At 36.5% G+C, this 19361-nt stretch overlaps 1 protein-coding gene across 1 annotated transcript in view; it reads left to right on the top strand.

Annotated features, from left to right (window-relative positions):
* Positions 1-19361, top strand: part of GRID2 (glutamate ionotropic receptor delta type subunit 2) — a 1401829-nt gene that overhangs the window by 1157174 nt on the left and 225294 nt on the right. The window contains exon 12 of the mRNA XM_029943131.1: positions 475-613. Within this exon, the coding sequence (XP_029798991.1) occupies positions 475-613 (139 nt within the window). The remainder of the gene's footprint in view (positions 1-474; positions 614-19361) is intronic.

Raw genomic sequence — 19361 nt, 5'->3', positions numbered from 1 at the left:
AGAAATACCATTTAAACAAGTTATACTAAGTATTTATCATGGTTCTTTTTGGCTGGTTCTCACAAAGTATCATAAAAAGGAATTAAATATGAAGTAATAAACTAACCAAAATACAGAAATCTATGATGATGTTGTTATGTCCAAAAAATTTTTCAGGGGAGGCCTGGGTGGCTCATTGGGTTAAGTGTCAGGCTTCGGCTCAGGTCATGATCTCACGGTTCGTGGGTTCAGGCCCTGCGTCGGGCTCTGTGCTGACAGCGAGCTCAGAGCCTGGAGCCTGCTTCAGATTCTGTGTCTCCTTCTCTCTCTGACCCTCCCCTGCTCACGCTGTCTCTCTCTGTCTCTCAAAAATAAATAAAAACCATAAAATTTTTTTCAGTACTTAAAAGTTAATTTGGTACTGATTGTGTATGACTTTGGATTCTTGATAAATACTTGTTGATGTTCTTTTATTCTATTTGCTTCTTTACGCAGGTGGAGAGGTCCCATACACGACTCTGGCTACTCGAATGATGATGGGAGCGTGGTGGCTTTTCGCATTGATCGTCATCTCATCTTACACAGCAAATCTCGCTGCTTTCCTCACTATCACCCGCATCGAAAGCTCCATCCAGTAAGTAGACAAAGATCCCAGTAGCCGCAAAGCCTGAGAAATGACGAGAGTAGCCAAACCTATTTAAGTAAGTGTATGGCATCTGATAATAAATGTACAACCTCCTTTTGAGTAAAGGTTTAATTTTGTGACATGCAAATATCCAGTATTGGTAGAACATTTTTGATGAAATAAAATGCTAGGTATAATTTTAACATTGCTTCCCACCTTTTCCTGGAAGAATAACCCATGTTTGGTATTTTAGTTTCCACAAAGTCTGACTAGGTTTGAGCAACATTGAATAAAGGAAGATAAAGGAGTCATACTAAAATACATATGTTTCAAGTTTGACAGTATGTTTTTGTCTAGAATTGCACCAATGTGCACTGAGTAAATAGTTGGAAAGACATCAGATGATTGATAGATGACATATAAGGAAAGAGACAGAAGGAGGCAGGGGAGAGAGGGAGAGAGAATACTTATCAAGAGATTAAAACCACGTTGTGTTTATCTCTTCATTATAGCTAATGTGGTCATTATTACTGCTGCTTCTCCAGCTTCAGTGGTGGTAAATTATCACTAACTATAGTACAATTACTTAAATCCTTAAAGTTACCTAAGCCAATGCCTCAGTTCATAAAAGCCACTCCCATGAGCCCCAAGAGCACAAGGCCTTTGATCTAGCACAGCCGGTTCTGCTTCTGTGGTTTCACGCCATACAATCAGCTTCATCATGCAACTTCTGCCATATTAGAACATAATGTTCTGAATATTGTTTTAAGAAACATTTTTCTGTGGGGCACCTGGATGGCTCAGTTGGTTGAGTACTTGACGTCAGCACAGGTCATGATCCCATGGTTTGTGGGTTCAAGCCCTGAGTCGGGCTCTGTGCTGACAACTTAAAGCCTGGGGCCTGCTTTGGTTTCTGTGTCTCCCTCTCTCTCTGCCCCTACTTTGCTCACACTCTGTATCTCTCTCTCTCTCTCTCTCTCTCTCTCTCTCCTCTCAAGTATAGAAATAAACATTAAAAAAAATTTTTTAAAGAAACATTTTCCTGAAAATGTTTTATTCATCCAAAAACAAGATAGCTTAAATCTTCCTAGAGTTGAAGAACATTCATTCTCAACAAAACTGGCAATTCAAAATTGTGAATCATTAGATTTGTTAAGGAATTCATTAGGGATTTAACCCATTTTTTTAAATGTTTTATTATTTATTTTTGAGAGAGAGAGAGAAAGAGAGACAGAGCATGAGCAGGAGAGGAACAGAAAGAGAGGGAGACAGAATCTGAAGCAGCTCCAGGCTCTGAGCTATCAGCCCAGAGCCCAATGCAGGGCTCGAACTCATGAACCACAAGTTCATGACCTGAGCCGAAGTCAGACACTTAACAGACTGAGCCACCCAGGCACCCTAGGGATTTAACTCATGCTTAAATAAAATATAAGAGTTATTCTTGTCTTTAAAAAATTTTTAAATGAAGTCCATTAATTGTCACAAAACTATTACAAGACAATACTAAAAATAAAATCAGTAATTACTGACCTATAAAGAAGTAAAATATTTTTCTTCAATTAACTGTCATATGTAATTGAAACCCACAAATTCAACTAATGATAATAACAGACAGTTCATCCGGTTATTGAAAGTGAGGTTTCCAATTTCTCTCATCAAATCATCCTCCTCAAGTGTTTTTCCCAATTATTTACTTAGTGCAGATTCTTCATATCATTAATTTATTATCCTTGTAGCCAGTTCTGTGTGTTATATAAGTTATGAATGGCACACAGTGAAGTTCATCGAAAGCTTAAACTCCATCAGAATCATATTTTAAGCAATAATGAAAATGATTATAAACACCCAGCCAAGAAGGCAATGAAATCAGTAAAATTATGAAAATAATAATTAACTTTTATTGAGCACTCACAGAAAGCCAAAGTGTGCTGAATGTTTTATATGCATTTGCTCATTTAATCATTACAAGCATCTTCTGAAATACATACATACAATTAATAACCATTTTATAACTGAAGTTGAGAATATAACTTGCTTCAAACTATGCAGCTAGTAAGTGATTGATAAACACCACCCCTTACATCTGATTACTGAGCCTGTATTCTAACTAAACTTACCACTGTAGTTCCCATTCCTTGGACTTTTGTACGGTCAGTTATTTTTAGAGAACATTATAAAGGATATGTCATTGTTTTATTCATTGCTAAGTAAAGGGATATAAATTTTTCAAATCCTTAATTGGTCTAAGGATATAAATATCAAAAGTTGGGTGATTTTTATGTGGGATAAATTCTGTAGGCATACATCCCAACATGAAATAATTACATCTATGATTGATATTTGCCATTCAGGGTAAGACCACTTGGCAGATCCAATCAATAGAAATCACATTAAGAAAAATAGTTTTAAAATTCAAGATGGAGTATTACCTCTCACTAATGTACTTATCAATTATGTTTAACTTGTCACATTTTGAGTGAACTTGAGCTAAAAACCAATGTAGCTCATATCTGACTTTGAAGCATTTTAAATAAATAAATAAATGAAGAAAACTTTGTAAATAATGGATTTTACCCAATAAATGACAACAATCATCATCATAACAATTATGACTAATATTCACTGAGAGTTTATTATGAATTTATTGAACATGTTACATGTATTATTTTTCTCAAAATAACCCTGATAATATAAGTATTACTGTTATTCCAATTATTTAGATGAAGAAACAGAAGTTTGCAAGTTAAATTCTCAAGATTACACAACCAATAGTGTCAGAGCTGGAAGTCTAACCCATGTCAATCTGATACCAATCCCTGGTCTCACCCACTGAAATTTTCCTTATCTAGTGACAGTTTCTACAATTTGTTTGCCTAATCTGCTTCTCTGAGGTTTTTTTTTTTATATCTGAACTATTTAATCATTATCAAGTTTGGTAGCATTCATTTGTATCTCAACTTTTATGCAATAGCAGTGGGAGCAGAAGCCTCAATCAAATTTTTACACCCATAAGGCTTCTCTAAAGGTAAAACCTAATGGGAAAATGATCATCATTTCACATGATGTTTCCCTCATGTGTAGTTCCACAATCCACAATAACTGAGCATTCATTTTTTTGAAAAAAGTGTTTCTTTCTAATGCCAACTCACACTATTAAAACTTAACATTGGGTATAATACAGCTCCCTTCCTTCTAATCTTATCAGTAAACTAATTTTGAAAGGGGAAAAATCAGAGCCAAAGGAGCTAAAAGAAGCCTGATTCTCTCCCCAAACTTAAAGATGTCTTCTAATTTCATGCCTCAGCTGTGTTGGTAAGCATAATTGCCTGCCGGGTTTCTTGGAAACATTTAAAGTTCTATTTGCAACTAATGTCAAACTTTCTTGGAAAATTCTAAGTTTAATTTTTCTTAGAAAAGACAAAAAACAACCCCACAATACCATCCAATGTCATGCTCCTAATCATTTATATTCATAAGATTTTTTTCATCACTAAATGAAGCAGTACTTGTCAGTGCACCTTTTTTCAGCACATTTTTGCTGTGCCATTGGCACACATATACCAGCCACAGGCTCATTCCCCAGATTCAAAGTGGCTTATCTAGACCCGGAAGGACAGAGGTGGTTAGAGGGAAGTCAGTGAGGGACAGGGGAAGAGCAGCTACTTCTGAATTGATGGTTGACAGAAACTCTTACAGTCTGGTAGGAGAAATCCAAATAGATTCATTCTTGGGAAGCTGAATACATTTTACAAAATTTACCCCTTTTTCAAAATTAGGTAGTTATCAACATCTAATCTTCTAGTGGACACTTGCCTCTAACTAAAATTTTGAAAGTAAATTTTCCCTGGAAAAGATAATCCCCATGTTTAACTTTAATGATAAATGTGTTCTGTTGCTTGATATGATGTAAAATGACAGATTGTGACACAGTTGGGATGGGTAATATTGAGATACACAGTTCCATTTCTAAAGGAAAATATTTAATTTCTACAAGACTTCAGTAACATTTGGGCTTCTTCATTGCCATTGAACGGTCATGTAGCTAATTGCTTTTCGATAGCTAGCAAATGAGATGTGCTTGTTTCTACTGGTAACCGGGCTAAAGTTGGCGATGGTGAAATGGAGCATGTGAAGTTCCGAAGGTAATTCCAGAGTAAACCCCGGGTAATGACATCATGAATATCAGTTCCATTAGTCTTTGTTCTGATGCAAATTTCAGAAACCCAACTTTCACACATAAAGTAAAAAGAGCTATGAGGAAAAGCACAGTTGCACAGTTATAGTCATTAATAACTTTAGAATCAGATTGATCTTTGGTGGTGAAACTTGAGATCTTTCGTTTCCTGGGGCTATAATTAAGCTTCGGTCTATTCAAAGGAATCCCAGAATCACACCACATTTTATTTTTAAAGCATTAATTCACTATAATGTTTTAGGTATGATTAAACAAATGTTGAGGTTTTTTTGATGCAGTCATTGAATAAATTAATTTGGGATAAACTTCTTTCCAAGTGTATGCAAAAATAGGTCCATAGATATCCTGTCACTGAAAGGGACTCCTTTTCCTTAGCATACTAATAACACGACTTTGCATCCACACTTGTTCACATTAGAAAAGGAAACAAATAATCAAACCGTGGTTTTTCTCAACGCCATACAATAGAGTCTGAGCTAGCCCTAGGCTTAGAAATCTGTCTGTCACCAGGTCTGTTGACACAGAGAGAGAATGGTAGGACTGGCAGGTGCTCGCTAACATAATTATTTATGTTTTTGTTTGCCCTCACAGGACTATGTAACTATCTTAAGCAAGTTACTATTTAAGAAATGATTACAATCATGCTTTTTGGAATTGGAGGTCCAGGAAACTTTGGACTGCGAGTAATTAGCTCTGTAAATGTTCCATAAGATGAGCAAACATTTCTAATAAATTTTAACTTTAAAAATGAGCAATGTCTTATAATACAAACAGTACATGATGCCAAATATCAAGTCAGTGGTTCTTGAAATTCGCTTTGATATACAAATGCTTTGGAGTACAAGCATGTTTCTGGAACCAATTATGCTTGCAAACCAAAATTTTATTGTATTTCTAACTATAAAACCTAAATAAATATATTTTCATTTTTTTAGCTCAACTGAATATACATGTATATATATATTGGGCTTAGAAATTTGTTCATCACCAGGCTTGGTGACAGAAAGAGAGTGGTAGGACTGACAGGTGTTCATTAAACATCATGCTAACTATTGAGTCTATAAAGATATTTACATATTAGCCCTGAGTCACTATTTAGTTCAAAATGTAGCAATGTAGAATCTAATGATATGGAAGTTATGATAGGTTTATTTATGAAATACTGTGTGAACACAGGGAAGAAGTAATTTAACTCAATAACTTGGAGGAGGGGAAGGGGGAAAGGAAAGAAACTACCAGGCATCACAGAGTTTTTATTTGAGAGTTTGATCTTGAAAGATGAATTTCAAACGGCTGAAGGGGTGGCTTCCTGGGGAATATTTGTAAAGGCGAGAGAGATATGAAATTCCTCAGAGAGTGTCTGGTAAAGAGTAGATGATCAAAATCTGTTATTTTCCTTCCTGGATTGAGATATGTGATGTGAAAAGTGGCAAGAAATTAAATAGAAAAGGAAAGTGGGGCCAAACCTTGAAAGGCATGATAAGAATTGATAAAGAATTTGGAATATTTCCTAGAGATAATGGAGAGTGATATCATTGAAGAAAGACAACTTGATCTATGAAGAGAAGGATGAATGAGAGAGAAAAAATGTAGAAGTGTATGTAAACTCATAGGTTTCTATCTAATATAAACCTGAGCCACGTAACTTTTGTTTCCCAACCATTTAATTTGAAACTATCAAAGGATTAAGGGAATTTAAGAGAAATTTGGCTTGAGCAACTTTGTATCTCTAGGCTAACCATTTGCATTTATAGCAGATGCAAGGATATTAGCTTTATTTCTTTTTAAAGATTCTTAAAGAGAGATTGTGGTTGACTGCATCATAGCAAAACAAGTAAGGAAGAAGAGAACTACTAATGTGAGAAAATTCTAGAAATCACTTTGGTTGGGATACTTTTCAGATGCAATTTTGCAGAAAAGGTATATCTCAATGTCTGCTATTCCTGGACTTTATCCTGCCTGTTAATTACTTTTTGCCTTACGCCATCAAAAAATAAGTCAGATTTATTTTTACTCAATTTTAATATATTTTCAAAGTAATAAAGGGCTATATTGAGAAAATAGTACAGTAAATTTTGATGGATAAAGTGTTAATAATTCACAACTTTTCAGAGGTAATATGTTCTATTAATATTTAAACAAACATTTTTAACTTTATTTTGAAGTAACAGAAGTTGCAAACAGTATAAAAAGGTCCTATGTACCCTTCACTTAGTTTCCTCCAATGGTTACATTTTAAATAATTATAGTACAATATCTAAACAAGGAAACTGACATGGATACAATATATACTTATAGTTCTATGTCATTTTATTACATGTATAGATTATACAATCACCACTGTGATAGATCTAGGATGATCTTATCATTACAAAAATTTCCCTCATTCTATCCTCACTCCTTCTTCTCCACCATCTGCAACCCCTAATAATAACTAATATGTTCTCTATTTCTGTGATTTTTATCATTTCAAGATCGTTACTTAAGTTAAATCATACCGTTTCTGGCCTTCTGAAATAGCCCTTTTTTCCTACTCAGTGTAACACCCTTGAGATCTATCCGAGTAGTTGTATGCATCAATAGTTCATTGCTTTTTATTGCTGAGTGGTATTCTATGGTATGGGTGCGCCAGTTTAACTATTAACCTAATGAATGGAATTTTTGTTTCCAAGGTTTTAGCTATTACAAATAAAGTTGCTAAGAACATTATATGCATTTTTGTTTTTATATAGACACGTTTTCATTTCTCTGGCATAAATGCGCAGGAGAATGATCCCAATTCTCCCTGCCTATTGCTTCACTTCTTACTCTCTTTTCTCTTACTTCAACTCTTACTTCCCTCTATCCCATTCTCTTCTCATTCAAGCTTAAGATCCAGAGTGTGGAGTCCAGATGGTTCCCTTCTTCCATCCTTATAATTAGTTTGAAAACCTCCATCATTACCACAACGAATCAAAGTAAAGTGCAACTCCATAGCCAAGCACGTTGAACCCTTCAAAAGCTGACCCAGCCTCATTTCTGTCTACTGGCACCAACGGTACTCCATCCTCACACTTGTTCTTGCTCCAGTTAAGCCAAATTTTTGGAGGGCATTTCATACCTCTGTGGAGTTTACATGCTGTTCCCTTTCCCTGTAATGACCCAGAACTCCCGTCTCTTCTGGCATCATCCATTTGTACAAGCACAATTAGCCATTAGACATGTGTCTTCCCTTTGAGAGTATAAATTATTCAAAGGCAAGGGCTATGCCATATCCATATTTGTGCCCTCAATGTGTCCCAGAATGCCTGGCACATAGTATTAATAATAACAGCAGCTAACATTATTGAGTGCTTCCTATGTGATGGACATTTTCCTAAATGCTTTGCTTAGATTTTCTCATTTAATGCTCATAATGGCCCCATGAGAGAGATATTATTTTCATCTCCACTTTGAAGATGATGAAAGCTAGAATAGCAAACCCAGGCAATCTGGCACTGGAAATATTGTCATAGTGGACCATATCTTCTATAATTAGCAAATACACTAAACCTTTACTGAATGAAATAAATAAACTGAAATGATTGAATGAAAACCATAGTGGTCATTATAAGTTTCCTGAAAAATAAAGAGTTCTGCAGGAAAGAATCAATGGCTGAATTATATTTAGCTAAGTTAATTTCAGATATTTCTAAGTTACATGGTATCCTAGAAACAGGCACAGAAGACCGTGAATTTAAATAAATCTGCATTTAAATCCTTTGCCACTTATTAGCTGAATGATCTTGTCATTTTCCATAATCATTTTCAGCTTATTTTCCCTCAGGGTAAAAGGATAATGGGTTCAACTTCATAGGTTTAATGTAAAGAATAAATGAGGGGAAAAAGAGACATAAATAACAGCACAATTCCTGGATACGCCGTGCATTTGCTTCCATTTTCTACCTGTTCTCTAGGAGACTGTGTAGATTCCTTGGACTGCTCTTCCCTTGTTGGTGGTGCTAATAACTATTATTTTTGCTATTTTGTCCACAATTCCATACACTAAATTCTTCTTTCCACCTGGTTCACCTAGACCTCAAAGTTCCTTTTTGTTGCTGTTACTGCTTTTGACAGAGATGTCACTTCCCTACCTCAGAGCCCATTTTCCTGAGTGTTGTCTTCTTGTCACGCCTCTTAATCCTCCAAGCCCCCAAAGGCTACACGAAGGATAAGAAACTGGCTGTCAGGAAGCCTTATCTGAATTAAGCATAAATAAGGACTTGGCTGAATGAGTCACTGCTCTCTCACGTTAGCCTGATTAACTGTCACTAAGGTCAAGCTGCTACTGACGGTGACCATGCTGAACCTGGGTCAGGACATCTGTTGACCAGGCAAGTTTTCTTTTTTAACTCCTCTTTAATTGCCCTCATAACACACAGCTCACATGCTACTTCCTCTGGGAAGCCTTCTTCATGGTATTCATAATTAGAGTTAGTGCCTCCTTTTTTTTTTAACCACTGTGCCGCTACCTGTTTGCACCCTGGACAACAGCTACCCTCGTGCTGGAGTAGAATAATACTTCTCAATTAAAATGTATGTTTCGAGCCTGGTTTTATCACCTTTGTATCAGCACATCACCTTATGCAGTTACTGATTGAGTACAGAGTTGATTACAGATAAATATTCATTAAATGATAAACTAGAAAGGAATTTCTGAGAATCTGGACTGAGGCTGTGGAACCTCATGACTTGTTTATATGCCTCATAACAAATCAGAAAGAAATACGGAAGCCATTTTTACGTGCTGTTATTTCAGGATAAGAGAAGGAGCCTCAAATGATGTGCTCTCTAGGTTTTCTTGGTGTCACCCACACAGGCTTCCAGTGGGAGGCTATTTCATAGCTCTCAGCAGGGAATTGCACACTTTATTAGGTGCAGCCAAAATCAAGGTCGCTGAAGTGAGTTGGCCCTGATTCATATCACTTTTATGTTTCGGTTTAGTACAGAATTGTATAGGCTTAGCTTCAGAGTACACAAGCACTACAGACAGAGGAAGACATTCATCTCCTTGCTCTGTATTGTTCAGTGTTGAAATGGCTTACGTGTCAAAGCATTTAAGTACTACAGTGATGGATGTTTTACAAACATACGGCCATCTAGATATTATAGACATGCTTTTCTTTCTTTTTGAAAAAAATAAAAACCCTCAGTAGTATGTTGGTCTTTCAAAGCCACTCTTCAGTGAGCAGTTAATTAAAAGTTTTGTTTCCCACTTTATTTGTGATTCCCAGGAACAGGACTATATTAACATTCCTATAGACTCTATTTACACTGATATCGCTAAGATGAAAACTTTACCAAATTAATAAGTGCCCACAACCCCTAACATGATCTTCTTCTTCTGGACAATCCATTATTCTAAACAACTGAAGTCCTCCTCTCTCTCTCCCCAAACTTAGTCATCTAAAGCTAGAAACCTATTAAGAACTTGAGAATATAAATTTCTGTCTCCTCTTTGTTGTTATTTTACTTCCTCACCTAAAGTCAGCTGAATAAATAAGTTCTATCTACCATAAGTATATGGATATGGTAAAAACCCTATACACAGGATGACTTGATTTAGTCATTTTAGAAAAGCTAGTTTGGGGACATCTGGGTGGCCCAGTGGGTTGAGCATCCAACTCTTGATTTCTGCTCGGGTCATCATCCCAGGGTCATGGGATCCAGTGTCCCTCACTGGGCTCCATGCTCAGTGTGGGGCCTGCATAAGATTCTCTCTCTTTTTCCTTCTGCCCCCTCCTCCCCCTCCTGCTGCTGCTGCTGCTTCTTCTTCTTCTTCTTCTTCTTCTTCTTCTTCTTCTTCTTCTTCTTCTTCTCTCTCTCTCTCTCTCAGATTAAAAAACATTTAAAAATAAGAGAAGAGCTGATTTGAGTATGGGGAATGTTTTGTGAAATTAATGCAGGAAGAGTACTTGATAGAAGTAGGTGACAGTGGAATAGGCAGGCAGGGCTGTTTGGCAGAATACTGCTGAAGGGGACTGGAGACCTAGCTCAAATGTTCAGGCCTCATTCTTGCTACTGATAATAAGGCAACTTTTTACACGATTTCGTACCTTAGCTTTTTCTCTATAACAATGTGAACAATTCCTCCTATCATTGCACAAATATCTGTTCCACAATTTGAATTAAGTTATTCTCACCATCCCTTCAACTGCACAATTTGATGTCAGCTACATAAATGAGGTATTTTATTAAGCAAAGCCTGAGATAATTGTTAAAAATATATTTAGATACATTAATAAGAGAAATCTTGGGTTATAAGGCAGAACTTAAAGGAAACTCTTGTTTTTGCCATATTTTTTCTCTCTTTCTGTTTTTCATGTCTCACCTTTCCCTGTCCTCTCCATCACACCAGCAATCTTGATGTACTGACCTCCATCCTCCACTAAATGTTTGTTTGACCCCATTTGTTCTCTGATCTTCTTAGTTCCTCCATAAGTTCCTGTCGTCTAAAGATAGCCAATTTATTTTTATGACTTTATCCTCCACTCCTACACACACACACACACACACACACACACACACGCACATATTCACTACACACACCCTTACTACAGCCCCTATTTCTCAAACTCTGATCCAATCTTTTAACCTAAGGGCAAAGTTTAGAAATTGCCAGATGCCCCAGATCATGGCAAGTCATGGGGAAGGTAAGGAGCAGACCTGCAGGTGACTTGCTGGGCTGCTTTTTCAGATGAAGGCTGCCATTTCCTCAGAGCAATGCTGCAGAACTCTCAAGATTTGCCTGTGGAATTGGGGGGAAGGGACACTTTTCCAAAGCACTTTGAGCATTTATAATCTGAATGGCTATTAATAAGACCTGACTGCAAGATTAAGGCATGCATTTTATGCCTACTTTTAGTTCAAATTTCTCAAAAAGGAAATATACCTAATTGAATACAGGATAGTTTCTTTGAATGATTCAAAAAAAATATCTTTTTTGGAGAGATCTGCAGACCTACTGCACTGGGAAAAAGAAAAATATATTTTGTATTTTGGAAATTTTAAGTTATTGGTAGAAGCCTGGTCTCCTGCTCTGTGTTAAAGGAACCAGGACCTTTGTTTTGAGATAGATTCATTAGAATCTTCAGTGAAACAATGACCTTCCACCTTACTTTGACAGTAGTATTCTCCTGGGTCTTAAATAGGCTATTAAATTTGCCCTTCTGTTGCTTTTGGTCACTTCCTTCTCTTCAGCTATTTCTTTCCACTATGAATAATTTGATACTGTGATTAAAGTTTTTAAGATCCTTAAAGAACTTATAGGTAAAAAAAAATTACAAATTACTATTGATTCCTCATTTGAAACTACATTTTATTTTATCTGGGTCATTGTTTTATGTAGTAATATTATGTATTATTGTATCTCAGCTTGTTAGTGAGCTATTTGTGAAGTTATGATCAATAGTTCAATGTCAGCCTTAGAAGGTATATTGAATAAAGTTTTTTTTCCCATAAGTCAGCACTGGCTCTAATTCTAATGGCCATTTTCAGAGTTAATTTGAAGTATAGAATAGGGAGTAAATGTATTAAATATGCAGATTACTTATTATTGAGTAGAGGTGATTATTGACTAGAACCACACTGTAAGAATTCATAAAGATCTTGACAAATTAGGGCCGCCTGGGTGGCTCAGTCGGTTAAGCGTCTGGCTTCGACTCAGGTCATGATCTCACGGTTCGTGGGTTCAAGCCCCACACCAGGCTCTATGCTGACAGCTAGCTCAGAGCCTGGAGCTGGCTTCACATTCTGTATCTCCCTCTCTCTCTGACCCTCCCCTATTCCCACTGTCTCTCTCTGTTTCTCAAAAAAATAAATAAAGAACATAAAAAATTTAAAAAAAAAAGACCTTGACAAATTAAGGAAGGTGATTATAAGTGAAATGAAGTTTAATAGGGACAAATATGTAATAATTCACTCAGATGGAAAAAATAAACTGTGTGATTGTGTGTGTGTGTGTGTGTGTGTGTGTGTATCTATCTATGATAGTTTAAAATTAGAGGTGAAGACAGTTTCAAAATGACTCATCTGTCAATCATAAATTTGGAACGTAGTGTTGGTGTTTATAAAGAAAATGATCAAGATCACCCATTAGTATAAAAGTTCTTAAGGTTTTTTAAACTCTATTTATAAGGTCCATAATTTTGAAAAAATTACCATAGAAAAGAAAATGGTGCCTTAGTTAATAACAATGTAAAAAAGTGAGTGATATATCCTGTGGGTAGGAACTAAAGGAATTTAGTGTGTAATTCACCAAAGGAAAGGTTAAAAAATGAACACACAAAAGAAATGTTTTATTATATAAAGAAATATTGTACTGGAGGTGATGAGAAGCGATTGTCCATTTTCACTAAGAACAAAATGAGAGGCTTATGTGAAATAGGAGTTTTAGGTGGGGCATGAATAAGAAAGAACTTCCTGGTGTTAAGTTTTCTAAATCAGTAAAGTGCCTAAGGAAGAAGAATAAAGTCCATTTTGGAGACTGGCTTTTATACCTTAAGATCTATCATCATTGAATCATGCAGTACTTCCAGGAACTCTTCTAAACTCTCTGGTGTTAAGATTTTATTAGAGTTCTTTCTTAACACCATTTAGAAATTTGTTGGTCCTCAGGGAAATTCATGGGAATTAGGTCTTTCCAATATTGTCAATGATATAAGAACATAAAAATCTACTACTATTCTATTGAAGTCTACTGGATTATTCGAGGATATCATCTTAACATAGATTTTATAATCAGCTGACAGTCAATAGTGACGTAATGAAATGCTGACCACACAAATTTAGGTTGGCTTCATATTTGTTCATAGTGTCCTGGGGTAAATAAACATTGCATCTTTTTCATGATATCTCAGGAAGAAACTATACGTGCTTTCTACTATACATAAGAAAATTGCAGAGTGATTGAATTCACAGACAACTGAGGACTTTTTAAAGGAATTTTGCTCAATTAATGTATCTATCAATATCTATATATATGATAAAAGGCTACTTTAGTTAATGAATTTAAGATAGAGAGCAGACCCATATATGACAATTCTGTCAGTAGGTAGAAAAATACAGTGTCTTTCACATATCAAGATTCATGATGTGACATGGGCCCATGGGTGGCTCAGTTAGTTAAGTGTCTAACTCCTGATTTCACTCAGGTCATGATCTCACAGATTGTGGGTTTAAGAACTGCATCATAGGTTTGAACCCCACTGACAGTGTCGAGCCTGCTTGGGAATTCTCTCTCTCTATCCCTCTCTTTCTGCCCCTCCCACACACGTTCTCTCTCTCTCTCTCTCTCTCTCTCTCTCTCTCTCTCTCTCTCTCTCTCTTTCTCTCTCTCTCTCTCTCTCTCTCTCAAAATAAACAAATAAACTTTAAAAATTAAAAAGTGAAAGATTCATGATGTGACATAATTAGATCCAAGCTTGTAATGCGGGTCAACAAGTCAGAGAAACCAATCAGATTTTCATATAACTATTTTCTTGCATTTGTTTAGTACTGGAATTTTGGGTTTTGGGTTTTTTTTCTTTTATGGTTTATTGTCAAGTTGGTTTCCATATAACACCCAGTGCTCATCCAAACAAGTGCCCTCCTTCATGCACATCATCCCCTATCCCCTCTCCCCCACCCCCATAAACTCTCAGTTTGTTCTTAGTATTTGACAGTCGCTTATAGTTTGCCCCCCTCCCTCTCCTTATTTTTTTCTCCTTCCCCTTCCCCATGGTCCTCTGTTAAGGTTCTCCTCTTCTACATATGAGTAAAAACATATGGTATCTGTTCTTCTCTGCATGATTTATTTCTCTTAGCAGTACACCCTCAAGTTCCATGCACGTTGCTACAAATGGCCAGATTTCATTCTTTCTCATTGCCATGTATTCAATTGTATATATAAACCACATCTTCTTGATCCATTCGTCAGTTGATGGACATTTAGGCTCTTTCCATAATTTGGCTGTTGTTGAAAGTGCTGCTATGAACATTAGGGTATATGTGCCCCTATGCATCAGCACTCATGCATCCCTTGGGTAAATTCCTAGCAGTGTTATTGCTGGGTCATAGGGGAGTTCTATAGTTAATTTTTTTAGGAACCTCCACACTGTTTTCCAGAGTGACTTTACCAGTTGACATTCCCACCAACAGTGTAAGAGGGTGCCCATTTCTCCACATCCTTGCCAACATCTATAGTTTCCTGATTTTTTCATGTTAGCCACTTTGACCGGCATGAGGTGGTATCTCAGTGTGGTTTTGTTTTGTATTTCCCTAATGGTGAGTGACACTGAACTTTGTTTCATGTGTCTGTTGGCCATCTGGATGTCCTCTTTGGAGAAGTGTCTATTCATGTCTTCTGCCCATTTCTTCACTGGATTATTCGTTTTTTGGGTGTGGAGTTTGGTGAGTTCCTTGTAGATTTTTGATACTAGCCCTTTATCTGGTATGTCATTTCCAACTATCTTTTTCCATTCCTTTGGTTGCCTATTAGTTTTCTTGATTGTTTCCTTTGCAGTGCAGAAGATTTTGATCTTGATGAGGTCCAATAATTCATTTTTGCTCTTAATTCCTTGGCCTTTGGGGATGTGTCAAGTAGGAAATTGCTGCGGTTAGGGTCAAGGAACCTATTTCCTGCTTTCTCCTCTAGGGTTTTGATGGTTTCCTGTCTCACATTGAGGTCCTTCATCCATTTTGAGTTTATTCTTGTGTATGGTGTAAGAAAGTGGTCTAGACTCATTCTTCTGCATGTTGCTGTCCAGTTCTCCCAGCACCACCGGTTAAAGAGGCTGTCTTTTTTTCATTGGATACTCTTTCCTGCTTTATCAAAGATTAATTGGTCATACATTTGTGGGCCCAGTTCAGGGTCCTATATTCTATTCCATTGGACTGTGTGTCAATTTTTGTGCCAATACAACACTGTCTTGATGATGACAGCTTTGTATTAGAGGCTAAAGTCTGGGATTGTGATACCTCCTGTTTTGGTTTTTTTCTTCAGTATTACTTTGGCTATTCAGGGTCTTTTGTGGTTCCATATGAATTTTAGGGTAGTTTGTTCTAGCTTTGAGAAGAATGTGGTGCAATTTTGATTGGGATTGCATTGAATGTATAGATGGCTTCGGGTAATATTGACATTTTAGCCATGTTTTTCCTTCCAATTCATGAGGATGGAATGTTTTCCCATTTCTTTGTGTCTTCTTCAATTTTTGATAACCAATTCAATTTCTTCACTAGTTATGAGTCTGTTCAGATTTTCTATCTCTTCCCATTTGAGTTTTGGTAGTGTGTATGTTTTTAGGAATTTGTCCATTTCTTGTAGGTTGTCCAGTTTGTTGGCATATAATTTTTCATAGTATTCCCTGATAATTGTTTGTATTTCTGAGTGATTGCTTGTAATAACTACATTTTCCTTGCTGATTTTGTCTATTTGGATGCTCTCTCTTTTCTTTTTGAGAAACTTGGCTAGAGGTATATCAATTTTTTATATTTTTTTAAAAAATCCAACTCTTGGTTTCATTGATCTGTTCAACTATTTTTGATTCTATATTGTTTATTTCTGCCCTGATATTTATTATTTCTCTTCTTCTGATGGGTTTGGGGTGCTCTTGCTGCTGTGCTTATGGGTCCTTTACATGCACTGTTAGATTTTATATTTGTGATTTTTCTAGTTTTTGGAGATGGGCTTGGAGTGTAATGTATTGTCCTCTTAGGACTGCCTTTTCTGCATCCCAAAGAGTGTGGATTGTTGCATTTTCATTTTCATCCATTTCCATACATTTTTAAATTTCTTCTCTAATCGCCTGATTGGCCCATTCATTCTTTAGTAGGGTGTTTTTTTAACTTCCATGTTTTTGGAGGTTTTTCAGACTTTTTCCTGTGGTGATTTTAAGTTTCATAGCATTGTGATCTGAAAGTGTGCATGGTATGATCTCAATTCTTTTATATTTATTGAGGGCTACTTTGTGACCCAGTATGTGACCTATCTGGAGAATGTACCATGTGCACTCAAGAAGAAAGTGTATTCCATAGCCTCAGGATGTAGAATTCTAAATCCATCTGGTCCAATGTGTCATTCAGGTCCATTGTTTGTTTAGTGATTTTCTGTCTAGTTGATCTATCCATTACTGTAAGTGGAGTATTAACATCTCCTGCAATTAGCATATTCTTATCAATAAGATTGCTTATGTTTGTGATTAATTTATGTATTGGGTGCTTCTAAATTCACTGCATAGCCATTTATAATGGATGGATAGACCCTGTAATTATTATATAATGTGCTTCTTCATCTCTTGTTACTACCTTAACTGTAAAGTCCAGTTTGTCTGATATAAGTATGGCTACTCCAGCTTTCTTTTGACTTCTGGTAGCATAATAGATATTTCTCCATACCCTTACTTTCAATCTGAAGGTGTCCTCAGTCTAAAATTAGTCTCTTGTAGACAGCAAATAGATGGATCTTGTTGTTGTTGTTGTTGTTGTTGTTGTTTTTATTAATTCTGATACCATGTGTCATTTGATTAAAGTATTTAGTCTATTTATATTCACTGTTATTATTGAAAAATATTGGTTTAGAGTCATTGTATTCACTGTAGGATTCATGCTTGTAGTGGTGTCTCTGGTATCTTGTGTTCCTTGCAATGTTTCCCTCATAGAGGCCCCCTTCAGATTTCTTGTAAGTCTGGTTTAGTGGTGATGAATTCCTTCAATTTTTGTTTGTTTGTGAAAATCTTTATCTCTCCTTCTATTCTGAATGACAGGCTTGCTGGATAAAGGATTTGTGACTGCATATTTTTCCTGTTCATCATATTGAAGATTTCCTGCCATTCCTTTCTGGCCTGCCAAGTTTCAGTAGATAGGTCTGATACTACCCTTATGTGTCTACCTTTGTATGTTAAGGCCCTTTTGTCCTTAGCTGGCTTCAGAATTCTCTCTTTAGCCTTATATTTTGCCAGTTTCACTATGATATATTATGCAGAAGATCGATTCAAGTTATGTCTGAGGGAGTTCTCTGTGCCTCTTGGATTTCAATGGCTTTTTCCTTCCCCAAATTGGGGAAGTTCTTGGCTATAATTTGTTCAAGTACCTCTTCAGCCCCTTTCTCTCTCTTCTTCTTCTTCTTATGGAATTCTTATGATACAGATATTGTTCCATTGGATTGCATCATTCAGTTCTCAAATTCTCATTTTGTGCTCCTAAATTAATTTATCTTTCTTTTCTCAGCTTCTTCATTTTCTATAATTGTGTCTTCTAATTCATTTATTCTCCTCTCTGCCTCTTCAATCTGTGCAGTGGCTGCCTCCATTTTATTATGCATCTCAGTTTTTAATTCATCATAACTATTTTTAAGATCCATGATCTTGGGGCACCTGGGTGGCTCAGTTGGTTAAGCATCTGACTTCAGCTCAGGTCATGATCTCACGGTTCACGGGTTCGAGTCCCATGTCAGGCTCTGTGCTGACAGCTAGCTCAGAGCCTGGAGCCTGTCTTCAGATTCTGTGTCTCCTTCTCTCTCTGACCCTCCCCTGCTCACGCTGTCTCTCTCTCTCTAAAATAAATAAAAACAGTAAAAAAAAACCATTCCTATAAAAAAAAATCCATGATCTTTTCAGCAATATCATCTCTGCTGTCTTCTATGCCTTTTTCAAGCCCTGCAATTAATTTTATGACTATTGTTCTAAATTCTTGGTCAGTTACATTGCTTATATCTGTTTTGACCAATTCTTTAGCTGTCCCTTCTTCTTGGAATTTCTTTTGAGGAGAATTCTTCCGTTTTATCATGTTGGCTAGCTTTCTGTCTCTTGTAAGTTTTAAAAGCTTGCTATATGGTCTGCACCTGCAAGTACTGCTGTATTAAAAGGTGCTCATGCACTGTCCAGAGCCTGTCTGTTCAGTAATTGTTCTTTTAAGGGTGTCCCTTGGTCTCACATGTTGCAACTTTGGCTATTTTATTCCCCTACTCATAGTAATGTTTTGGACCCCCACCATGTGTGCTTCAGGTTGTTCCTTGAAGTAACCCTGGAAAGGAAAACTGACTGACAAACAAACAAGGGGAAAAAAATTGAAATGCACAAACAAATAAAACAAACAAGCAAACTGACAAAAAAGTGAAAAAAAAGGATAGTCTAAAAGCATAAAACCAGAAATCCCAGATACAAATAAAGAGCAGGGTGGAGGCAGTGTTGAAGGAAGAGCATATACAAAAGAGAAATGACAGATGGGAAGAAAGAGAAAATGAATATTGACCAGGCAGAGAGACTAACAGGCTTAATCCAGAGAGAGACAAAGGAGAATACCACAGGAAGCGAGGAGAAAGATATGAAGATAATGTTACCCAGAGAGACTATAATGTCTGATTATTCCAGAAAGAGAGAAAGGAAGGTAAAGAAGGAGGTGTGGAACATGCATCAAGAGGATGGATTAAATATGTCTGTTTAAGCAAACTGTAACCAGAATAACCAGCCCAGAAGAGGAAAGAGATAAGAATGAGAAAAGGGAGAATATATCTGAATAGCAAGAATTGATCTAGAGTTAATCACGGCAATGCAGTGATGCTGGTCTTGC

This window comes from Suricata suricatta, chromosome 1 (genome assembly GCF_006229205.1).
Source record: "Suricata suricatta isolate VVHF042 chromosome 1, meerkat_22Aug2017_6uvM2_HiC, whole genome shotgun sequence".
NCBI lineage: Eukaryota > Metazoa > Chordata > Mammalia > Carnivora > Herpestidae > Suricata > Suricata suricatta.
Note: the sequence above shows the minus strand (reverse complement) of the source record. Positions and strands in the feature narration are given on the sequence as shown.